Here is a 26,112-nt window from a genome sequence, read left to right on the forward strand (position 1 = left end):
GTTACAAACATAACATGGTTTGATTAGTTCTAGGTGAAGGTTAATTTTTTAACTATCAGTGATGTGATGTAATGAGAGGCTGCTATTCCCCACTTTTTATTGTTATTTAGTCAGGTAGGTATAACCAGGGGAAAATAGGTAAGAGATGAAGGGGTGCAGGAATATGTAAATAAATTTATGGTCTGAGATTTCTGGAAAACTAAGTCATGTAATGAAGTTAAAGATGTTTCAGGTAAAGATTTTACTGAAATTAGGTAAAGGAGGACAGGCAGATGATGCACTCCAAGAGAGCTGATGGCTACTTCTTGGACTTTTACTAAGTATTAATTATGGCAGCTGTTAAATTTATTGTGTTATATGCATTCCTCTACCTGCAATCCTTGAAGGCTTTAGCAAAAAATAGTTTTACAAGTTTTGGAGGATGTGATTACAAAAAACGATTGCTTTTTGTATCGCTGTAGGAATGTCTGTTGAAAGTAGTTGTTGAAGGTGTCTTGGCCTCCAGTAGAGGGGGGACTTAAAGTCTAGCATCCTCCAGTCAAGCAGGGCATTTCTGGAAGTACCAATGGAAAGCAAATTCGCACTGAATTACTGTTTTTCATGTACTAATTTGCATGTACCTCTCTGTTGTTTGTGAGCAGCTATGTTCCTTACTTTCCATTCTGTCACTTCTTGTGACTCTGGTTAATGTGAGGGCTTGCCCCTGTCACCATGGTGCATTTCCACAGGACAGCTTTCTGTGATCTTTGCTTGTGAATTCTCATTGTTCTCACCATTCTCCAATAACTGAAGGCCAGAGGAAGCGTAGCTTTTAAAGCTAGTCAGTGTATAAAAATGCACCAGGAAAAAAAAAGTAATGGGTAACTTATTGGCTAGGCTGATAACCAGAAAGGTTGACTACAGAAGTAGTGTCTGCTGTCTCCTCTGGCTCCCTCCTCCTCCCTCCTGCCCTGCCCCCAGTGAAATGGGGGAATGACATGATTTGCATTTGCAGCTCTTTTCTTATTAGGGCGAGATGGATGTACTTGTTCTATTATGGGTTAGAAGTACGAGAAATAGAGTAGTTTCTTCTTCTTTCTTCTAATCGGTGCAGGCTGTAATATATGCGAGAGAAGAATTGAAATAAACTCTCTGGTTTAGCTATGTGAAAGGGGAGGAATAGTTATTTTTCTGCAGTGCTCAGTGCATTTCTCATGGAATCCCTCAGGATGATATATATCATCTAGATGAAGGCACAGGAGTATATTACATTCTTCTATACCTCTTCAGACTACCTGATAGCTGCTTTTTGACACCTTGGAGCATCATTTCTCCATGTTTTTTGGTTTTATTGTTCCTCCTGCCTTTGTCTCCTGAGGGCAAGTATTCTGCCATTTAAGCAGGCAGAAATTTTTTCTCTGGGGGGAAAAAACCCAAAGTAACAGGTCTTCAGTAACTATATCTGTCAGCTTTAAAACTGTTTCCATCTTCTAGAAGTGCAGCATGTGCACCAGGGCATCCAGCCCTGCTTCTAGAGATCAGAAGGCAGTTTGCTTAAGGAACACTTTTTCTTTAAGACCAAGTGAAAACAGGCATGATATTCTAGGGTTAATTAAAGGGGGGGGAACAGTGTTCACAGTAATTTCTAAGATTGAGTCATTCTTAATTCTTTTTAAAGAACCACATCACATGAAAAGTCTGGTTTAACTTCCTACTTAATAAATTTATTCACAATCTTTATATTATCTAGAATTCTGCTTAGCTTGATGGCTTTTTGTAGAAGCTATCTGTTTCCACATTTGGCTATGCTACCAGAATACCTGCATCTGTTATGAGATTACATCTAGAATTTAAGATTTCTGATAAAGCCATACCAGCCAAACCCTATATTAATTTTCTGCTAGACACTTCAGTGTACTTTTCAACATAGCATTTGATTGCTTCACAGGCTTTTGAATTATTTTCATAATATGCTTATGAGAGAGCAGGTGATAGATTTCTCTGTTTGTAGCTGTAACTGAGACATGCAGAAGGCGTCAAAATGAAATGCTCCTTACAGATGATTACCCAACTCTAAATGAGGAATGACCAGTTCCAGTGACCTGATAGTACTATAACCTTATTCAGTGGCTGTAACATGCAAGGTTAGGGTACGCTTCTTACCTTTGGCCTATTTAAACTTCTATGACACTTCTGTTTAAAGTACGGCTTTAATAAATTTATTCCAGTAGCAACTGGGAATTATCAGCCTATCTTAATACACTGTTCTGCATGTTCTTCACTGAGCACTGAGAGAACAAGGACATACAGTTAGTGACTACATACGAAAAATTCAGTTCATACTTCATTGTGAAAAGGACATCTGTTGCATCACACAGAGCTTCTCAAGAAATTGCATTCAACTACTATATTGTCATTTAGCTTCTTTCCCTCTGTCTGTATTAAATATCTGGTACTCATTTTGGGATCCCTAATGTAAGACCTCCTTAAAAGGTGACATCCTCAAACTTCATTTCTTCTGCTTCCTCCAAATGGCTCATGCTCAGAATTTCTGAAAATAAAGTCCCTTGTAACCTCAGAATGGATATAAAAATTTCAAGCTTTGGAAGGAACAGCTTTTGCTGTTTTTAATGAATACCGTTTATCACCGCTGCTACAGTTCCCATTAAATGTCAAATGAGGTGGCTAATTCACATGTCCCTGCTGACCTCGGGAAAAGCATCACTTCACACAAGCAAAAATTTCCCCCTTTGCTCAAGCACTTGGCATACTTTTGTGTGAGCTGGTTTCATTTTCTTTTTAGTGGTGCTTTTTGGGATTTGGCTTGCCTTTTTTCTTTTTGATGTTGAAGATGTTTAAAGTTGGTGCCTGGCAGTAATTATTTAGTCATGGAAGGGAAAGGATGACTTGGGTTAAATGTTTAGCACCACGTTTTGTTATGGCCTGCTTAATTGTCATCTGTTGTGACAGTTCCATTTGTCTTTTACAGGAAGCCCATGATGGACTTGCTGATCTTTCTCTGTGCACAGTACCACTTAAATCCATCAAGTTATACCATAGAGTTGGTATCAGCAGAAAACAGTCTGATTAAATTTAAACCCAACACACCAGTGGGAATGCTTGAAGTGGAAAAGGTGATTGTAAAGCCAAAACAAATGGATAAGAAGAAACCTGCTCCGGTTATACCAGAGGTGAGAACTAAAATTAAAGTGTATTGAGAAATTAGAATCACTATTGTATGCAACAAGTTAAGCTGGTAGCTGAGCCTCTTGTTTCAGCTTTTCCTGTTGTGTCTCATCCTCTCACCATGTACCCCCGTGAAATGCTTGGCTCCATGTTCTTGATAACCTCCTCTTAGGTAAAATATATCTCAGTTTGTTGCAGCAAACGTCTTTGCTGCCGAAAGAAGGAAACATTACAATATTATCTGAAATCCCACGCCTTATTGTCCTTTTGACAAATTCTGCAGATGAAGTGTGGCAGAATACAGCCTTCCACAAACTGAAAATCAACAACTTGTGCCATCTGTCATGCTGTGATATATATGCCCTTCTGATTGTATGTTCATTTTCCTTTAATACATACTGTACTTTTTTGTTGTTACTAGGCTTTTTTTCCTTCTTAAGAAGGCAGGAGCTTTTAGAAGTACTAAAGCAACTTCTAGGTGTTGCCTAAATCTTTCCTTCTCCCTTTGTCCTGCTGTATAGAAGAATACTGTTTTTTTAATTTATCTAAAGCACTTGCACGAGGCCAGGGGATCTCTCCTGCTGCCCTTTTACCTTCGTTCTACGTCTGCGCACACATGCGTGCACTCGTGGCTCTTTGGCTGACTTCTACAGCTACCTAATGTAACCTAACCTAGTAGGGCATCTCACTCCAAGCTCAGTGTACTCTGCCAGACAGGCAAATGACAGATGCTAAAGGAGGAGCAGACTGTTTCATGTGTCCTTTTCTTGTGTAGAAGGGAATCACAAAATAGTTCTTAGTTTCTCTCGTAATGTTTCTGAATCTATAACATTGGTGAAGTTGGCCATAAGTGGAATTCCTTTCATTACTGTAAGGCTGTTATAAAAATCCCACTTCTTTCAGAATTTGTGCTGGTATTTATTGGAATTTTCTTCTCTTTAGCAAACAGTAAGGGTAGTGATAAACTACAAGAAGACACAGAAGACGGTAGTAAGAGTTAGTCCGCATTCACCCCTTCAAGAACTCATACCAATTATCTGTAGTAAATGTGAGTTTGATCCTTCACACACTCTGCTGTTGAAGAATTACCAGTCTCAAGAACCCCTTGATGTGACAAAATCTCTTAATGACCTTGGACTAAGAGAATTATATGCCATGGATATCAGTCGAGGTAAGATAACTTTTGTACATTGCAGTTATAGAAAAGATAATTGCTTAGTATTTCAATAATGTTGAAGTTTGTTGAGGTTTTTTTTACTTACGAAGAAATTAATTTCTAGCCATTTAGTATATATGTCATTAGTCTTCCACAAAATTGAAACTGGGACAAGTTTACCTGTACTTATGTTTGAGAAGTGCTTTATAAAGGTTTCATTCTCTAAGAAAGTGTTAGGTACCAGCAAAGGTGGCTAAGTGCAAACGATCACTTAAAAGCAATCCCTTCCTTACTTTCCCCCAGCCTTTCCCCAAAAAGATCAACTTTCCCTTAGCTCATAAAAAAGACATAGAATCAAGAGGAGCTGAAAAGAACAAACATTAGAGAAATTTAGTTTTGTTTAAAAATTATTTAAAATTTTAAAAGTTTTAGAATGTTCTGATGGTGTTTATGTATATTTCTAAGTGCTGTTTGCTAATTTTATAGATTGTGAAGGAATAATAATTCTCTTTTTAATTGTGGTCCAACAGGGGCACAATGAATTAACTTATATTTGTATATATTTCGTATGTCTGGTTTCACCTTTAGCTGTAAGCTTATCTTTTTCATGAAGAGTTTATTGTACTGTGATTAAAAATTCTATACAGTGTGATTTGTTCTTTTTCAGACACTTCTCACAGGAAATTCTTACCTCAGTATAGAATGCAGTAATATGGGCTCACTCTTGGTCTTGACCACTGTTCTATTTGCTTGTTTTTCTTTCCTTCTGCTCTAAAACTTGGGGGTTTTTGTTGTTTTGGGGTTTTTTTTTGTTTGTTTGTGTCCTTTCCCCCCTTCTACCTAAATACAGTAACCTTATCGTTTGGTGGTTACCGTTTCAAAAGTTCTCTCAATTACTTCCCAAAGGCCAGTTATCTTGAACAACAGGAGAATGACAGATTTGGAAAATATGTCCTTTTCCCATGAACAAAACAAAAATGAAGAATCTTTCTCTTCCCCACTGGAAAACATATTTTAACTTGCCTAAACATGTTACTTGGACTACATATGCCCTTAGTGCATTGTCTTGTTTGTCGTCTGGCTACTGCTTTCATCTACAGACTGGCAGAGCTGCCTTCTGCACAGTATGACATGTGCTTCATTTGAGTCAATAGCCAAAAATCCTTAGGAGACAATGTGAGGGTATATATGCTTTCTACGTGGCAGTGTCCAGCTAGGAAATGTAGGTATACTTCAGCTCCCTCAAGACAAAGTAGTTCAGCATTTCAGTTTTGCAGACAGCTTCAAAGCTCTGAATTTTCAGCTTTCTTCATGAAAGTAAATGGCGAGGTGTACCTTTTACTTAGTAGAATTTAAATTCAGATTTTATTTTATTCAGATGATATTTTAATTTTACAATCCTCTTTATTTTCCAAGTTTGGACTGCCTGACAATCCAAAACTTAGCGAGCAGACTATTCTATATACCTATTTTCCTTTTTCCTTCAGAAATGTAAGTGGAGTGTCTCTCCTTATTTACAAGATTCCAGTCTGTGTTGCATGTCTTCAGGCTCAAGTTCTTAAATGGCTTATAGCATTAGGTGGTAACGATACACATCCTTTTACTTTGGGAAAGTACCCAGTTACTTTTTCCTAATGTTGAAGATTCAGCCTGGCTTTCTGTGTTTGTAACTTATAACTGCATCCTTGATTCAGATTCACATTTTCCGTCTTTCTTTTTGTCTTTCTGTAGCCACATCACCAGTTGATTTAAATTTACCGTCTTTGCAAGGTACGATTTACTGAAACAGGTGGTGAAACTGTAGCACTTACATGACATTACCATCCGCTCCTATTGTAACATCTGCTTAACTGTGACATGAGTAATTATCTCTGTCCTATCATAAATGCATATTTTAAAAGATAATACAGAAGTGGATATACCCAGCTATATATGAAGTATTTCTGTATAGTTTTATCCTAGATCGATTGATTACATTTACAGTCATGTTTATATTGATAGTTGTACCAAGAACCCATAGTGGCCTTGCTGATGATTTCTGTTGCTCATTGCATTTGCATTCAGTAGGATTTCTTTAAGAAGGTTAAATCTAGTAAAAATTAAAAAGAGACAACCTTTAGATTTACAAATCATCTGCACGAATAAGACAATGTAAGGAGGATAAATTCTGCAAGATACCAGAATGGACTTGACTATCTTTACTATGACTGCCATGCAGTTATGTGCACAGCACCTCTCAGGTGTTTCGGTGATCTTTCTCCATAGCCACACCATGGGCAGGCTTGTGCCTGACCTGTCCCACCTCACACTTTGCCATGAATTTAAACTGTTAGGAACTGAGAGCTGGAGAGGTTGATGTTCTTTTTCCCTTTTACAGCCATTGTGATATGAACCGTAACATATGACAAGTGGGATGGGCTGGATTAGGTGTTAGGGGCATTAGCAGCAGCTGAAACTCATCTATTCCTAGTTCTGAGAAAGACAGGAAGAACACAGATGGTAGGAAACCTGTTCATTTTGCAGTGTTTAGAAAAACTATTATAGGTGACTTGTGTTTTGTATATCCTTCCAGGAGGCTTATGACAGACAGTGAAATTGTAAGAATGCAGGAGAAATAATCTGTGCAATAAATAACATCTAGAACTATTATTTTCTATTTTAGACTCCTACCAATCTGAAAACTTAGATGTTCTGAAGGAGAAAGAAAACAAAGGATTTTTCAGCTTTTTTCAACGAAGCAAGAAGAAAAAAGAACAAGTAAGGTGTAACTTTGTATAGGCAAAACTTCTAGAAACATTCGTATTGAGCAATCAATACTGTTGATGGTTTTCCAGAAAGTATAAGTAACTTGGATTTTTTTTCTTCCCCCTGCACCCCAAGGCTGCCAGTGCCCCAGCAACTCCATTGATGAGCAAGCCAAGGCCAACATTTATCACGAGATCTAACACTGTTAGCAAGCAGTATGATTCAAACACTCTGCCATCTGAAATGCCGAAGAAACGGAGAGCTCCTTTACCGCCTATGCCAAATTCTCAGAGCGCTCCCCAGGAACTTGCACAAGCCCAGGTCAGACCGGCATCTGATATTGTGAAATCTAACAGCTTTGATAGGAATGAACAGGTTAGTTACATTTGCTTCACTTCTCTTAAGACGCTTAGACATAATAATCCTGATTAACCCTGTTAATATCTGCTGAGGCTTGAAACAAATGGGAAATAAAAGTGTAGTACTTGCTTTTAAAAATCTTAGTTTGAAAATAACTACAGAAATTGAAAGATGTGTTCCTTTTAAACTTCATATCCCATATCCAAAGTAGCTGCTGTATTTTGAAAAGGTAAAACTAACTTCTTTTATATAAGTTGTTATTGTAAGCACCTTTTTCTTCTTTTGGATGAATAGTTTATATATTTAAATGTGAGAATATTGTCTCACTTTGTCATATCTAGTAATTGATGTTTTGACATTTCCAGTAATTTCTTAATGTTTTAGTTACATGTGATAACGAGTAGTTTGTTCTTTACATTACCTTACTAGAAAAAGGTAGAAATCTTGGGGAGTAGTCTTAACGTTCTTGTGCTCCCAGCAAGTTAAAGTAACATTTTTATTTTAATTGAATAGGGATGTATTTAATTGAAGCCTAGACATGTAGGCTACATTTTTAAGTAACCTATATATCCCATGCAATGCAGAAATTCTGCCAGTAGAATTTGGGAGAATTGATGCATTAAGTATTATCCTGGTATTGCACAAATTGTCAACTGTGAATTCTAACTAAAGATCAAGGCTAAAATTTTTTTTTTCATTTTATACTTTGCTTTGAATGCAGTATCTGAAGGTGGTCTTTAATAAATGAGGTTATTGGCATGCTAGAAAAATAAAATGCAGAACTAAATGAAATACAAGTCTGAGGGATTAATTTTTTGTTAGACCCAGAGATAAGAAATTTCAAAGTGTGACTTCCTTTATCTTTATGGAATGATTTACTCTTTCATTGATGCACAGAACCACAAGAGAGCACTGTTTAACAGAAGTTCTGAATTTGTGTATTGTGTCCTGCTGAAAAGCTTTATCATTTGAAGAAGACAAAGGTTTCTTTCTGTATTTTAATAAAAGGAACCTTGGGGGAGAAAAAAAATCATGATCTTTTTTTACCTCCTCTTGTTTGTCTTTTAATTGAATTCAAATTTTTTGAAAATAATTTATTAATGTCAACATGCTTTAAATGATTAATATCCTGTTATGTCTAACAGTAATGTATGACTGCTGGGCTAGGATCTGTCACTCAACAAAATTGCTTAGATTTATTATTTTGTGCTGACATTTCTTATTCTTCTAAAGTGATTTGACTGAAGTTGAACAGCTCACAAAGAAAGGACAGAAGTCTAGATTAAGTTATATTTTTGTGTGTATTTTCTATTTTGTACTACTTTGTGCAGCTCCCTTAGAACTTAGAAGCCTTTGGCATGTGTGTTTTAAGATGACTTCTGTTTTATTCTGATTTGATTGCACAGTGATTTATCAGATAATACAGAGCTTGGGACTTAAATGTGGGCAAATATTTGCTCTTTGCTTTGAATTTTATTAATTCATGTAAAATATTTTGTCTTTTTAGTATCTACTTTCCAATAAATATCATCTAATGAATGAATTTGGACTGCATAGTACATATTGCTCAACTTGATCAGGGAACTCTTAAGAGGGATCCTATGAGAGACTTCCTTGGAAGATAAAGCTGCTTCTTGAAAGAGTGCTGAGATATTTCCAGAGACAGCCTTCCGGCAGCATGAGAGTGGTCCATTCCCCTAAGTGGGAAAAGGAGTAGGCATAAAAATAGACAGTCTCATTTAAATGTGCTACTGAGAGAGCTCAAGTGCAAAAATAAGCATGTGAGGGATGGGAAGGGGACAGAGCAATTCCCAAAAAGAAATACAGAGATACTTCTTGGACATGCAGAGATGCAGTTAGGAATGCAAAGGCAAGCCTGGAGCTCGAAGCGGCAGGAGATGTCAAGAATAACAAGAAAGGCTTTTGTAAGTTAGCAGCAAGCAGAAGTCCAAGGATGAAGGATGAGGTCATCTACCTTTATTTTAGCAAGGTATTTGTCACAGTCTACCACAACATTTTTTTTTGTTGTTGAAGAAGTAAGGTATGGACTATACAGATGAACCACAAGATAGGACAAAAACTGGCTAAACAGCTCCGGTGATGGTGGTTAATGGCTCAAAGTCAGACTGGTTGTCAGGTGGAGTTCCTGAGGAGTTGGTAGTATGGCCAGTACTGTTAAACATCTTTATAAACAACCTAGATGATGGAATTGAATGCACCCTCAACAAACTTGAAGTTGACACCAAACCGGGCAGAGAGGCAGGTCCACCAGAAGAGCCACCATTCAGGGAGACAATGACAGGCTGGAACTGCATGAGATTTTAAAAAAAGATGCGTGTGAAGTTCTCTATCTGGAATGGAGTAATCCCAAGCACTAGTACAGGCTGGGGTCTGGCTATGTGATCCACCTCGCATCTGGTGTACTTAATACTTTTTAGGCCACACCTGTACTATTATGTGTAGATTTGGTTCCTGCAGTTCAAGATAGAGATTAAAAACAAGGCAAGAGTCCAGTGGAAGGCCACCATGATGTTTAAAGGTTGGAGAACGTAAATGTTCTAGCAAAAGGAAGGCTCAGATGGGATCTAATCACATTCTTCTGATACCTAGAAGGTGTTATCGGGGAAAGTAGAGGTATATTCTTCACAAGGATGCATGGTGACAGGATGAGGACCAGTGGGCACTAGTTGCTTCAGAGGAAATTCCATTCAGGTACAAGAAGAAAACTCATCGCCATGAGAACAGCTGAACATTGGAATAGGTCACTCAGGAAAAGTGGTAGAAGCTCCCTCACCAGAAATATTCAAGATGTACCTTGACAGACTCCTGCAATAACCTAATCCAAGACCTTGTGTTCAACAGAAGGTTGGACCAGATGATCTCCAAAGGTCCCTTCCAACTTACTTTTCTATTTCACATGGGTGAATCAGACTCTTGATTTTTCAAAACTGTATGCACATAATTAGGAGAACAGAAAAAAATATAATGGGGCTTCATCACTAACAGAAACCAACAAATACTTGTTTTTGCTGTGAGGTCAAGCACTGCTTAAGTAATGCTGGCAAGGGGAAGATTTGGAAGCTTGTTTCTCAGAGCTTCCACTGAAGTCTCTAAAATAAAATAAAAGGTATCTCTAGCTATTGAGAATTCCAGTCTCACTTAACTGTAAAATAAAGGAAAGTTCCCTTAAAAACATAAGTTGTTAGGCAAGGGACACTGTAAAATAATGTTATTTAAATAAAAATGTCATTTACAGGCATTGCAACTTTACAAATTAAATAGGGCACTATTTAAATATGTAGTAAGAATCAGTCTTTATTCCAAGGATTCACATCCTAAATATGGAATTTGAAATTAAATGTAAAAGCATTGTAGAATAAAGTCAGTTTTGATGGTTGAATAGCATTTTTTCATCTGTATCATGTGCATTAATGTTTTCTCAACCCAAAGTGATCGACTTACACTCGTTTAATCCAAGACAGTTCTCAGTAATGAGGCAAGTACAATGGTCACACTAGACCACCATTATTTTATTGTAAACAGTATAAGAATTTGGTCTCTCATATTCCCCACTGTTGAAAATGTGTGTCCTGCTGGTAGGATTTAAAGTGTTTTTTGGGTTGCTCACCAGGCTGATTGGTGTGTTTACTGGGCTATTTAGTATGTCTGGGAGTTTTGCTGTTATTGCAGTGTCCCATTAAGTTAATTTACAGAACTTAGGGTATACTTTATTTTTTTCTTAAGCATTACTTTTTATCTGCTTTTGCCTTACAAGAAGCATTTCCTTGCAAATCATGTTGCTTTTAAGAATGCCTAAGTTCTGAAGCCTGCACTTCAGTTTATTTGGCGGACTGGATACATACTTTATTTCTTCTGTGGACCAGGGTGACCTTCTACATGTGCCTTATTATGGACAAATCTCTTTTGTAACATCCACAAGGAAGACAAAGTGAAATGTCAGTTTTGCCTGGATAAACTGTTTGCCTGGTGTCGATAGAAACATGCCAAAGTAGTAACATCAGACAACAGTGAAATGAGCCAACTTTAAGGGAACAGAGCTCTCACTGTTGTCTTTCTTCAAATTCACAGTGTATTGTAGTCCAGTTTCTCACAGTATGAAAAAGGGTTTTAATGTTTACCTCCTACAGCTTCTCCACTCCTCTTCCTTTAAAAAAGAAACTGCTTTCTCTTTATATAAGCAGTTAAATTCTGTTTTGAGGGTTGGAATTTTTTCTGCCTCAATTTCAGAGTGATTAAAGCATTAGTTTTTGGAGATAAGTTCCTATTTTTAGGGGAGAAATTAGTACAATGGATGTAAGGGTAGCTTTTACACATTACTATGTAGCAAGATTTACTCATTCTATATGAGACTCAGAAGATGACTAGTAAGTTTAAATAGTTAATATTTGTCCAGCAAATTTCTATGTTTAATCAGATTGGAAATGAGCACATAAGTCTTTAATACTGAAATCCCTCACTTGTCAGTTCTAATTTTGGGCAAGATGCCTCTTGCCAGAAGTATGTTTAGAACTAGTTTATTTAAACTTGCAAGTAGAGAGGACTCTCAAGGGGTTTTGCAAAGTGCTGTTGTGTAATGCAGTATGTGTATCTTCAGTTTTCATAAGTGGATGCAATTTTCTAGTAATAAGACTTCTTTAAAAGAAAATTTCTTTTAAAAGAAAAGCATTTGATTATGTCCAAAATGCCATTGCTGATTTTCTTCCTAATGCTTTATTTATAAAACTAGACTGTGATATCTTCATTTTATCCTATGAATGTTTGTATCCTTACACTGTTTTCAGTTATTGTAAAGGAGCGTACGTAAACTATGCTTGGGTAGGAAAAATTAAGTGGAGATTTTTAGTCAAAACATTTACAGTTTTAAATGATGGATAGAACTTCTCAACTGTAGAAATATAGCTTGCTGTTATTGACACAATCCTAACTCCTAAAGAAATTTAAATCTCCAGTCTACCCCTTAGAAAAGTAAGGGAAGTAGAAGATGGGAGAATGGGGGAAGGGTGGGAAGCAACTAAACTATCATAAAGTATTTCTGAAAAGATTTATTAGCCACTGCCACAGAACAGCTTACTTAAAATTTCTGGGAGGGATGAGTTCCATGCTTAAGAAATTACACCAGAGGCTCAGTTGCCTGAGTCTTGATGGTCAGCCCTTTAGAGGAGAGGTTGGGTAATGACCTAGTGAGCACTATGAAAATCAGGGAAGTCCTGAATAGAGCCAGGGTTACCTGGGAGAAGAGAGTGCTCAGGACTAGCTGTTTGCTCTTACTGAAGTTTGCATGAAGATCATTTGGTATGATTCTGATATGATTCAGAATTGGTGAGGAACATTTCATGCATCCACTTCTCAGTATACCAAATGCATAACCTTGTCCCCTTAATTGTATTTACTTCTGTACCAGCAAGTGTGTAGATAAATCATAGGAGAGAATAGTAGTACCGGGAGTTTGGACAGAATAACACCCGCTGAGTTTCTCCAAATATATCCTGTATGTCCTTTCTTTCCAATAGGTCAGAGGTATATTACTTCCTCTGTAGTACTTTGGCTAAGTTTAAGTATTTTGGGAAGCTTAAGTCATGTGATAGAAATTCAGTGCATTAATCCTTGTAAGAGCAAATACATTTTTTTTTTTTTCCCTGTTAATCCTTGGACATACATTTGCCTGCATACTTGTACAAAGGGAAGAAAGAAATACTAGCAATATGGCTAGCAATGTGCTGTGATATCCCAGTCGCCTGTATATCTTCTGTTAAACGTAGTTACCTATGGAGCAAAAGAGGTAGGTACTGGTGGTGTGAAAATGTGACCCTGGTGTGAGGTATGCTTTCCAGCACACTGAAATGCTCCACCACTACATTCTTTCCCAAATACTCCCCCACACACACTTCCATTCCAGTGGCAAAATTACTTTCTGTTTTTTGAAATGATAGAAAGGGCCAGGCACCATGTCTGTCACTGCTTACAGAGCCTGGAACTCGGGAAGCACTGGCCTCTACAAGTGTCTGCTTGGGGTGGCGTGGGATTTGGTGCCAAATTTGTCTGTACACATTTGAGGCTAAAAACCTTCATATCCACTCTTGCTTGTTCCAGGATGAGGAGTGTGAAAAGTGGAACTCTTGCATATGGTTTTGGAAGTTATGATAGAGTTCACTGGTGTTTCTGCACAAGCACGGTTAATTACTTTAGTGATTCTAACATGAATTTTAATTTAAGTGTAACTGATAAAGCTCTGGTTATCATTAGCAGTTGGTATGACACATGAACACCCAGATGTATATTCCAAAACTTTGTCAGATACATCTTAATAACATTATTTTAATTTTTTCCATCTGTTTAAAGTACTATTTTCACATTACAGCCTTTGTTAGGATTTGAAAGCTCTTAATATTCATATGTTGAATAATTCCTGAGAAAATCTGTTCAACACTTGAACCTTAACTAGAACATTTAGTACTTTCTCGAAATCTCTCTTTGCAAATCATTTGTTTCTTTGGATGCAAAGGGCAGTAGAAAGGCTTATAAAAATCTTCTAGTAGAATTTGTGCTCTTAGGCTGAGAACATTATTTCCCCCCTACACACGTACTCTTTCTGTGCAGGAGGGAACTCTGGTGACATCTGTTTAGTTCAGCGAGTATGCCCAGAACTCTGCCAGCCCAGTCAGCTGAGGGAGCCTGTGCGAAGCAAATGAGGATGCAGACCTTTGAACAGAGAAACAGTGTCTTTGTGAAGAATGGAGGGGCTGCAGCCTGGAGAGGAGAAAAATAGAGCTGCCCAACACCAAGGAGAAAAATGATTAAACAATAAAAAAAGCCTAATTTGGGGAGATATTATATTTGACATCCCCTCCTGAATAAATTTAGATGCTGAATACTATTAATTCTTTTTTTTTGTGTGTGTAGAGCTATTTGGGAACTGTGAATAAGAAGCTATGAAAGCGTAAAGTGATTTTTGTTGTGTGACGTTTTAATCTAGAAACTGACTTATTTAAAAACTATTCAAGCATGCAAGTATTTTTAATTAGGAGTGGAGTGCTATGTCCATATCCTCTGCTGTTCTTAAAAGAACATCTCACCTTGTGCTTTGTTTTTTCTCCTTAAAACCGTGAGTCCTGCTTTGCTGTAAAATGTTTGAGTTGCTTGCTTCGGCATTAAAGTGGTAGAAGAATTGTGCGAACATTTTGGACAGTGTTGTTCCTTACAGTGCAGTAAAGTATCTAAGGGATCTGTCATACCTGACATCGAGGTGGGACAAAACAGATGACTGAGTATGTCCAGGGTAGCTCAGAGGATGGTTTTCACCATCCTAGTTCATTCATTCAGGTATTCTATTGAGATCTAACAGGAGCTGCTAAACACTGCTTCACAGACATCTTGTGCCAGTATCACTTCTCTTGTGAGTAATTTTCTTTATAGTTTTGATTGTGTACAGCCAAATACTCTAGCTTTTGGTCTTTAACATCCCCCTTACTGTAGGATGTGTATTTGTTCAGTGGTAGCTTTCTAAATGATAAGCATCTTATTCCATGGATATTGACACAGTCAACAATTCTGTTGTCAGTGATGTTTTTGAAAGGTTTGTCAGTGAAACAAAAATTTGTAGGTGTATTTATGCCATCTCTGTTCCTCGATATTCTGCTTTGTAAAGTGGGCTGGTTAACTGAAGCACGGGGAAGTTCTCTGAAGATGACCCCACATCCAGTTGCTGTGTGGATCCGTCTAGCAAGAAATTAATCTCACTGCTGGATTTTATTATATTGTTGACTAGACAAGTGATTTGGATCAAAATTACTACAGAAATAGGCAGCTGTGTCTAGTACCAAAACAGACTCCTTTATTGCTGGGATCCTGAACGTTACCATTCTAATAGCTGTAGAAATGCCAGGTTTCTTCAGCATAAGGCAAGCTGCAGTTAAGAATGGCAGGCAAATTTACAACCACTGTCTTTTTGAGACACAGAATGTATTTTTAAAACAATTTAAAATGCAATTGGACTGCCATATCATAAAACTATGAAGTCTTCAGCAGGTAGCTTTTGTCCATTTTTTAAATGGTTTTGATTTTTTGTGAAGTAAAATTTTTTTTTTTGTCTTTTGCTACAATGATGAGGACATTATTACACTTCAACATCAGTAGGTATTATAATTATTGTTTTTACAACTTATTACAATTTAACTTCAGTAAGTATTATGAGACAGTTGTACTTTCCAAGATAAGTTTTGAAAGCTGGCATTCAAAAAATTTCTATAAAAGTTCAAGTATTTCAAGTAGGGAAAAAAAATCCTAATAATTATGTATACAGCCCAGTTAGGACTGCTGTTGAAGGAATGGAGAAGGAAACGTTGTGTCATGTCATTGCAGTGCAGTGTAGTTGAAGCTTCTTTCCACAACGATTTTTAGCTACTTTTAGAAAAAAATTACTTGAGGGTTGTAGAATAGCCTTTGGGCATAAAAGAATTCAAATTCTCTTTTATACTATATGTAACAACTGATTTTCTTTTACTGCTGTATCTTGTACCTCTGTGAATATATTCAGTTACTCTAGAAATTGGTTTTTTGTTGTTTTTTTGAAAACTACTCCCCAGAGGAATTAAGAGGAGAAATATAATATGTTTGGTGATAGGTATATATTCTCTATATTCTCTCTTTCCCAAATGTACATTATAAATACTTTTGGAGAATAATTACTAGAGCTATTTTGCTGGTTTTCTTTGATTGCTAATAATCTTCTTCCTCCCTGTCTCCCTTCCTAGGCCCCTCTGGAATTAGTACGGAAGGGTTCTCTGCCGCTCAGTGACGCTGCTTCCGTGAACAGCTCTCTACGAAGGATGAAGCGCAAAGCACCCTCACCACCCTCTAGAGCACCAGAAGATCAAAGTGAAAGCAGTAGTGAGACTGGTAATCTTTGTATGCTGTTTAATTCGGAGGTAACAGAAAGTATGGCAACTTGGCTAAACGTTAAAGAAATACCACCTTATGAGATAAGAACTTTAAGTAAAAATATGAGTGCCAAACATCTTCAGATTTTAAGGAGCAGTAATACTACATAATGAGATTGGCTCATGTAGTGTGTGTGAGCTGGCACAGGCAGGATGCAGGAACAACCACAAAGCCACAGATGAAATGTAAAGAGTAAATTTATTTTCATTACCTCGCCAACCAGGGGAACCCCGAAGCAGCACCCGGGCAGAGGCACCCAAGCAGGGACACAGGCACCGCAGAGCTCAGTCTGTGCTGGAGGATCACTGAACCTGCTGTTTTCACCTGTATATCAGGGATTCACACAGGCATAGTTTACCACGGTGCTTTGATCTTTCCCGCAGCAGGGCAGGAATCTCAAGCATGTCTGATAGACTTAGAGGCACCCTATCAGAGGCCTATGTTTACCTGAAAACTGATGTTCTACTTGTCAAACACACAAGGGTAAACAACAATTAGTATGATACATGTGTTTTTCTATACCACAGCTGTAAGTCACTTGAGCGTGTTTACAATGCCTCTTGCCAATCTTCCATTATTTTCCCACAAGTGTGAGAAAGCAGGCAGGTTTTAGGGCATGCAGATCAGAAAAAAGCAGAAAATACCAAATAATTATAGTTCAGTTAACTATAGCAATTGTGTTTACGTTAGTCAGATGGACAGCCTGGGGTGGGGAGAAAAGATTAGCTTCTCTGGATCAGAGAGGGTTTAATAGGAAATGGACTGTGAAGAATTTTAGAGAAAGTTTTGTATTGTTCTTCTGTAATTCTTCTGTTTGATCAAAAATTCAAGTCTCTGGTTCAAAAATACCTAGGAGTTGAGATTTAAAATATCTGGGAAATGTGACAACGAGCACTGGTTGCTTAAGAGAAGGTGCATTTCTTGAAGAACTCACCAGTCTGTAGGATCACAATTTAACATTTTATCTAGAACTTTCGTTGGTGCAGAAATTGTGAGGCAATAAAAAAGCTTCTTGCTTGACTTTTTGCAGTAACAGAGTCAACAGAATCAGTCCCTACTGAAGTGGAAGAAAGAGCCACCGAAATGCAGTCTGAAACAGGTTGGTTCTTTTTCCAAATGCATTGATAAAATCTCCTTCATAGCAAGCTATGATAATTCATAGTAATAAATTACTATACTATAGATGTGTCATAAGTATAGAACTAATTTTAATGCTTCAGATCAATTAACTTTTCCTTTGAAGTACAAATATGACTTTCTAAAATAAAGATGTTTTACCTTTTCTGTCTACAGAAACATACACAATGTATTTTCTATTGGTCTCTGCTTTACATTTAATAAACTAAACATTGTTCCTCTTTTCCCTCCTCCCCCACAAGTTGTAGACAAGGACAAGCCAGTACTTCTCTGATTTTTGTATATCTCATAACAAGCCTTTCAAAAGCTAAAGCCCGGTCTTGATTTCAGAACCCTGCCTTTTGCTGCACTTGACCTGCATAATCTAGGGGTAGAAGCAAATCTGTGCCTGCCTTTTTGTTTGCATCTGAACAGCCTGTGAAAACATAGGTTGTAAATATAAACTGTATGCATAAATAGTTGTTCATACATTAAATGAAATCATTTGTTCGTCCTATGGAAAAAAATGTGATATATAAAAGTATAGCTATTTAATATACAATTCTTTAGCTGCTGAACTTAATACTTTTTTAATTTATGCAGTTTGTACTGTTAAGTACTGTTGTTTGTAAGCATCAGACTGTAGGGATCAGATACAAGATACAGCATCTAGGAGTCTTCTAAAATTTGTAAAAGCTTTTAGAATAATCAGTGCCAGTACAGTCTGGAAAAATCACTCTTCAATGTATTTCACTAAGAATGAAATATATAAACACTAAGTATGTGGAGTGCCACTGGCATTATATGAGGCTAAGCACTCAATTTCTGTGCTAGTTGACAGCAACTCTTAAGTAGTTTTCCAGCTGTTTCATTTGGAATGCCAGTGAAATTGGTTGGAGTGGTAAAACACAAATGTACAACAAGAGTTGAAAGTGTCACTTGCCATCCTAGGTCTCTGGCAAAGGGGAAAAAAATAAATCAGTAAATTTGGGCTTGGTTTGTGTTTAGGGCAATTTATGTAAATTGTCAGAAAAGACCTTTAATAGAAATAATATGTAACTTAATAAATGGGAAGTATGAACCTATACTGTGCAATCTGAAGTTGAAGACGTAACGAAGCTGTAACCTTTCCTTTTCCTAGTTGTAGCAGATAGAAGGTAGTCACTTCTAAGTGAGTGGCTCTTAATGATGTTTATTAGTACTTAATTTTCTGTGTTGAAAACTATGTTTACCCACATATGATGAGTGTAAGATGATGAGCAAAGTTATTATGCTATGATTGAAAATCAGGGGGTTTAGTTTTCTTGGGTTTTTCTTGTTTCTATTTTAAGATTGTAGATCCGTGCTAGAATTTCTGCATTTCCCATCACTGTAATGTCCAAGTGTTGCATAGATAAACAACCCTGAACTTCATAGAAATGGCTTGTTTGCTTTTCCATAATTTTAGGAACCTCTGCTTGAGGCATTTGAGTTTTGTAATTTAATATTTTAATTTAAGCTGTAATGGAAAGAAATAGAAAAATGTAATCATCTTCACTGGGCTTAGAACAACCTGTGTTTGAGCTCTGGGATTTACCTTTGCAGTTAGTAACAGTCTTCATTCTCTAGTTCTGCTGCCGATGTCTTCATGCAGTGTCCTTTGCTGAAGACTTAATGTAATGTGGTTTGTTGGGTTTGTTGTTTGGGGGGTTTTTGTTGTTTTTTTTTAAATGTAGAGACGAGTCACACAGCACAGCTTCCCTGCCTTTTTTTTTTTCTCTTTTTCTCATGGGATACTGCTGCTCTCTGGTGGCATCTCTGAAACTGTCCTGAGGCCTATGTATAAAGGCTCCTTTGAGGAAAACCCATCATGTTGTGAGAACCAATATTCACCTGTAACAAAATCAACTGCAGTACACTTGTCCTATTTCTAGTTCAAAAATTATGCATATTTGGCTATTAGTTTAAATGGATAAAATAGTTCAATATCTCTTTAATTGCTAAGTTGGATATAATTTTAACTTTCAATAAACTTGGTTGTTCCTTCCATTTGGATTAATACTGCTTTGATTGTCAGGCTTCTGGAAGCATTGTGAGGTTTTGCTCAGCTATGACTGGCATTCCCAAAGTAGTTCTGTTATGCATTGCTACTTTAGCAAATAAGCAAAAAAAGTTAAGCTGCAAATATAGCATTACCTTCTGCCCTATAATGAACCATTAAAAATGTTCAATTTGGTGTCTAAGTAGTGCATAGCTAATAGATGTGTATACATTAAGTGGAACTATGCTATGTGATTTGGAATAGGCAACATTTCTGTTGTGAAATGACAGTTTTCCCATGGTGTAGATATAGCCTGTACCTTGACAAAAGTAGTTTGAAGGCATACATCTACTGGAATAAACATTGACAGAGAATTAATTTGAACATTTGGGATTATAAACAACAATTTTTTTTCTCAATTACAATTTTTGTTCCCCTTCCCGAAGTTCAGTTAATGCTCAGTCTTTTTTCTAGGGAAGAGGATGAAATGGTGTTTAAAAAAAAAATTTAAAAATTACAGATTTTTAAATAATTTCCCATGAAGCAAATCCCTTGATATAATTTTCTTGGTTACAGTATGTCTTAAGACCCTTTTTAAGGCCTGTAGAGTCAAGAGGAAAAACACTGGCAGATTTGCATGATGGGGTCAGGCTTTCTGGCTTTGGTGCTTACAAGCATAATGGCTCACAGCGCAGTGTCAGCCTATTCTCTATTGTGCAAAGGGTATTCTTACTAACTCAAAGGAGACTTGCAGTTGGTATGTCAGTCATATTATGAGGTATGTCTTCACAATGTCATCCTGTAGGCTTTAATAATGTTCTTTTAGGGCTAATTAAAACTCAATGACTAATGTTCACAGGAACTAAGTTATATACAGATGAAAACGCAATTTATATTATATATGGACCAACATATAGAGTATATAAGCAATAAGGCAACAGTGCGTAGCCAGTATTGCTGTAAGTACTTCCTAGCAAAGTGCTGCATATAAAAACTCTAAACTGAGGGTTTGGAAACAAGTCGTAAAATCTGAACTGTTCCTCTGGGGTGTTAACTGCATGATGTAAGTGAAGGATGGCTGTTAAATGTTGTTTATATATCAAATGCATTCAGACTTCATTCTGCTGCAGCAGCGGTGGCCCGGGTCTGGAATGAGATCCAGTAACAGATGAAAAACCACTAGTTGAAATTAACACCAAGCAAGGCTGATATTATGCTGACAAATGAAGTAGAGCACTTTGGAAAAAGTGTGAGGGTTGTTTTTGTTTGGTATTATACATTCATAGGTCAGGTTAGTCCACTCCAAAGCTTGGAAGTGTTCCTAGCACAGCAAAGGACAGATTTTTCACGTAGCAGGAATGTCAGGAATGCCTCCTACCAACCCAAGCTAAGTTTCCATCCCATCAGTATAGATACAACTCAGCCTTTGTTATACTTCTCTCCAGAGAAAAAGTGATAGAGATGACAGCAGTGCCTGGGCACAAAGCCAGAGCAACTCCAGAATGCTTCCATTTGTCTTGTCAGAAGTCCTGGCTGTGCTTTGTTGTATAATTCAGGTTTCCACAGAGTATTTAGACGAAAGGCCTTAGTGTTTGTTCCTGTGGCTGGTGATGGCTCAGGCCCATGGCATAATAGTTCTCATTGGTGAAGGAGACAGTGTTCTTGAGGGCTGGTTATGGGCTGTGGAATAGTCTCAGCAGGTTTGATGTTTGCCCACATTCTGTTATGCTTTGTTTGTGCCTTGTGACATGTATATTTATCTTTGCACACATAAAATTGTACTGCTATCACTAAAATCATCTCCCAAAGTATGAGGCTGCTGGCATGACTTTTCCCTAGATGGAGATGAAAGGATTTGGTGGGGGGGAAAGGAAGAGAAGGCCCTTACTAATGGTAAATTCTTAAGGAGTCCCTTTAATACCAGCGTGGCATATTTGTATGTACCTGTGCTTAAATCACATGGAAGGAGCTCACCTGCAGCACTTCGCAGTCTTGCTCCTCTTTCCCTGGGGATCTAAATCACCTCTACATTCAGTGCTATGACACATGTTGATCGCATTACTTAATGTGTAACTACAAAGCATTATTACAAGAGTGCAATACAAAAACTAGAGTTAAATAGTAAAATGTTCGGCTTTTGTAGTTGCTCTGTAACTGTGAATGAGTAACTTTGGTATTACTGAACTCTTAACTAATGACCCTACTGGAAAAATCAAAGTTTCTGTTCTGTACTGAGATCTTCTCCAATATATACAGTCTTCTATTATGTTTCTATAACAGTGTACTTCTCTAGAAGTACTGGAAGCATTGTAGGATACCAGTCTGTACAAAAAAAGTCAATCTTAAGATTTTTCATACTCTGGGATCTGCTGCTTTCCAGTATTGCTTGCTTTAAGCCAGTATTTTGTTTTCATTGTTAGCCTTGGTTTACACTTGGAAATTTACCGACACAACTTAGGAAAGTCTGAAACCTAACTGCCCAGGTGCAAGGCCTGTACCTAAAAGGTATCGGTGCATACAAAGCTGAGAGGAATACCCTGGTCAGGTCAGGCAGAGTGCACTCCTTGTATGGCTCCGTTGTTGCCGGTAGCCTTCCATGGCACCGTATTGCACTATATAGATGGAGTTACTGTCTTCTTTGTGTTATAGAATGCAAGTTGCAAAGCCAAGAGGTTAATTGTGTGGTCTACTTACTAATATCTGAAAAATATGAATCATCGTCGTGTAGGAACATTGCTGGCAGGGAAGTAAAGCTAGAGATGGTTAATCCCCCTGGAAATCAAAATAGCTAGATGTATTAGTTTAACTTTAGTTACACTGATGTACATGTGTCCTAATCCAGTAACTAAACCTTTTAATTTAACAATGCTGTAGCTGAAAACTTAATTATTTTTATGGATTAATGCTTTTATATGTACCCGATTTTTGTGTGTTTTTACTGTATACAGTGCACTGCACAATATACTTCTATGATTTAATACATTTAGGATAATCATGGGAAATTTTTGATAGTGATGATCAAACTTGTTCAAACCACAGGCAAAATTGAGATTTAGTTTGCTCTTTAGTTCTCTAGCATACCTACTCTGATATAAAAAACCCATGTATTTTAAAACTCATTGGGGAGCTAATGGAAGTACTAAGAAATCTGGGTAAAATAAACTGTGTGCCCCCATGAAATTTGGGATTATGTTATTGTTAAATATATTTTGATCTATCCTAATCCAGTATTTGGGTTAAACAAGGAAAATGTTACACAGTAGTTACAGATGCAGAAACAGATGGACAGTAGCATGGTGATGAGCATATTCTTGTGTGTAAAAAGAGAGAGTTGGAAAGAAACAGAAAATATTGTGAAGTTAAAACTCTGAATGAGTTGTCTTTTTTTTTTTTTAACTTGAATTATGAAAAGAAGTCTGATTTTTCCTTCTTCAAACTACTTAGGCTGACTTTACCAGTCCCTTTGTATCTACACCCTGCATTGAGAGCTGTGGGTTGTTTTGTTTTGTTTTGTTTTTTCTTCCTGTGAGTGTAGGTGTAAGGAGCTCAGAGTACAACCTGGAAGAAATTGATGAAAGGGAAGAGATGAGTGTGCAACAGAGAGAGGACAGTGAAAGTACAAATACCTTGCTCAGGATAGGAGAGGTTACTGCAGCCTTCAGCTCTGCTGAGGTACCACTGGAAACTGAAAAAAATGATCCTGCTTCATCAGCTCCAGTTCCTGGCAGTGTTTCTGTAGACAACTCACAAAGCTTCAAGGAAGAAAAACAAGAAAATATGAGCACAGATGGCAAGTAAGTACGTTTTGTGACAAAGAAAGGAGCATTGGGGAGGGAATGGGGGAGGCAAATAAAATGTAGAGTGCTGTTTCATTGTGGAGCACAGAATAGAGAATTGTGAGAGAGGAATGAGCTTAATATGCTTAGCTTTCATTGTAGCACTCTTCTGTGCACAGTAATTCGTGAAGCTTTTCAACAAAAATGATAAAGAAGTGTTCTGCAGGTTATTCTGTTTAAGCCTCCCTTTCCTTACTACTCAAAGAGCCGGACCCCGAAAAGCCGAACCTGGCTCTAAAATACCCAGCATATTTACTAGAGCAGCATGCTGTGAAAAGATTTAGATTGATTAGTTAAATGAAAATTTACAAATTAATTCTTACAGTTGGGGACAAACAGGTAGATTGGCCATTTCTGTTCTTCTGGACACAATTATCTGTTGCTTGCATATTTGTTTTGGTTTAAATTTTTCTTTTGTCTTTTCCTTATATGTTAGCCAGTTGTCTTGACCTGTCTCAATCCATCTGCTCTCAGGAAAAGAAGTTAATTCTGCCTTTTTAAAGAATAAACACATTAGTTTCTTTAACCGCTCTTTTTCCCTTCTGGTGATGCTGTACCTTCGCCCTTCAGCATGTTTGTTAAACTACCTGACTCAGCAGGTTTCCAACATGAGTTAGTGCCTGCTTGAAATAAATGTTGATTGTCCAGAGAAGTCCCATTGTGTTAATGTAATTCACTCTTTCTCTGTTCCCTGGGGCAACTAAACTGGCTACTGTTCCCAAATTAAATTGAAAGAACTATTTCAATTATTGTACTGAAGCCAAAATGTGTGACTGCCCCTGTAGCCAAGAACTTTCAAGGTAGTATGGAGAGCTTTGACTTGTATTTCAAGGGTCTTTTTTGTCAGTCCAAGGCCAAATGGGGCTTTGCAAAAATCTTTGGTGCTCTGTCCTGACAAATACTGTGCCACTTGCTTGGGAGTGTCTGCTCTGTGGGGATCTACAAGGAGGAGGATCGGCCAAATGTTATTTTTAAGTTGTCTTGAACTTGCAAATTATCAGACGTGTGTTATTGGGCCAGTTTGGCCAATTGTCCAGGGGATGTTTCTTTTTTCCCGCACTAATTTGTAATAGCCTTTCATGGCCTATAATCCTGGTGAGTATCATCTAGCATGTACTGTGTGTTCTAACTTTAGAGTTCGGCAATCCTTTCTTTCCTGAAATATCACAGGGATTCCAGAATGAGGACTAGGGTTGCTCTGACATATTTCTGGAAACCTTTTGATAATTCAGATCTTTTATGTAAGATCTAGTTACTTTGAAGAAGTGCTTTTTAATCAAACCAGGGATGCGTGTAATATTCCAGTCAAAACCACTGATTTCTAGAACAATAGTCTGTGGTGTTTTGTGGCTTTGGGTTTGGTTTGGGGGGTGGGGGGTGGTGTTCTTTTTTTTGTTTTGTTTTTTGTTTTTTAAACAGTTCAGCCTGTTGTGAATACTTGTAGTTCAGTCCCTCAGCTGTGTTCACGGGAAGGAGATAAGCAAGAGTACAGAGTGCAGGACTAAGCTTCAACTTTCTTCCAACAATGATTTTGAGAGCGTATGCTCCCATTTAGCAGTTTATTGGACACTTACAGTATATTTTGGACCATACAAGCAACATGAGAATGGATGGTTATTGAGGAAGTTCTCATTTTAAATGATTCAAAGCAGATGTTTCAGCTCAAGGCACTGGTTCCTGACAACTAATACATTTGATGTGGCAAATGAATTGGAATCTTCATAATGCCAGTGTTTGTAACTACAGAAAATAAAAATGTCTTCAAGATGTAAATTTGAAGTTCTAATAACTTTTTTGAAGAGAAATTTTAAGTATTTGGGCCAAGGACTTAATATTTCCCCCCCCAAAGGTCCGGGGTTTATTCAGCATTTGTGCGGTTCTCTTGTACCCCGTGATCTGAGGACAGAAATTTTATGCATTTGCAAAATGTTTAGTATGCAGGTAATATGTTGCATGCATATTTCTCTGTTGTTCTCAAGGTATTTCTTGAAAGTGACAGAAAATTTTTCATTACTGTCTTGAAAAGTCTATACTGCACAGTTCATATGTTCATATGCAGTCAGTGTCTCATGCAGTTTCCTGTATATCGTGTCAGGGACAAAATCAAGGACATATTTTAATTGTTGGGGGTGTCAGAACACTTCACACTAAGAACACTCTTAAATGAATGATAAACCATTGTGGTTTTACTGAAACTGAGTTGTTACTGGAAAGGGGCTTGTTCAAACTGCACGAGTAAACAAAAGGAGGGGGAGAGGAGAAAGGAAAACTGATCATCTGCTGACACAGAAGAGAGTAAAGCTGCATGTCATTTTGGTAAAATATCATAGCAGCATTTCCTCTTGTTTAAAAAAAAAAAAAAAAACAAAAACAAACAACAAAAAAACCCAAAAAACCCCCCAACCAAAACCCCACAATCTATTCTGCTGAGTACTCCAATGTTTGGCAGAGTGATTCTATTTTGTCCATCTGTGTTTGGAGAATATTGCCAGTTCTCTTGCATCGTTTCTTGTGTTTACTGGAATGAATGATACCAGCATATTTAATGTACTGTTGTGCTTTACAGAGGACTACAGACTAAGATAAGCAGTGAGCAAGCTGCATTTGAAAAAGACAGGAAGCTTAGAATTTTGGATCAAAACAAAACTGATGGTGAGTAGTTCCCACTCATTTTTAATACTTCAAAGCAAGGTTGAAGAGAACTTTTCTATTCCTTTGAAAAAAATGACAATACAGTTAACTCTTGAATTGCTATC

At 37.3% G+C, this 26,112-nt stretch overlaps 1 protein-coding gene across 1 annotated transcript in view; it reads left to right on the forward strand.

Moving 5' to 3' along the window:
• COBLL1 (cordon-bleu WH2 repeat protein-like 1) overlaps positions 1 to 26,112 on the forward strand; it is a 39,429-nt gene that overhangs the window by 6,128 nt on the left and 7,189 nt on the right. Inside the window, exons 3-11 of the mRNA XM_010567519.1 lie at positions 2,969 to 3,170; positions 4,108 to 4,336; positions 6,053 to 6,091; positions 6,984 to 7,078; positions 7,202 to 7,441; positions 16,198 to 16,342; positions 17,415 to 17,483; positions 23,056 to 23,314; positions 25,923 to 26,008. Coding sequence (XP_010565821.1) covers positions 2,969 to 3,170; positions 4,108 to 4,336; positions 6,053 to 6,091; positions 6,984 to 7,078; positions 7,202 to 7,441; positions 16,198 to 16,342; positions 17,415 to 17,483; positions 23,056 to 23,314; positions 25,923 to 26,008 — 1,364 coding nt within the window. The remainder of the gene's footprint in view (positions 1 to 2,968; positions 3,171 to 4,107; positions 4,337 to 6,052; positions 6,092 to 6,983; positions 7,079 to 7,201; positions 7,442 to 16,197; positions 16,343 to 17,414; positions 17,484 to 23,055; positions 23,315 to 25,922; positions 26,009 to 26,112) is intronic.

The sequence above is a fragment of the Haliaeetus leucocephalus genome, unplaced genomic scaffold, assembly GCF_000737465.1.
Source record: "Haliaeetus leucocephalus isolate CR32 unplaced genomic scaffold, Haliaeetus_leucocephalus-4.0 Scaffold1, whole genome shotgun sequence".
Lineage (NCBI taxonomy): Eukaryota > Metazoa > Chordata > Aves > Accipitriformes > Accipitridae > Haliaeetus > Haliaeetus leucocephalus.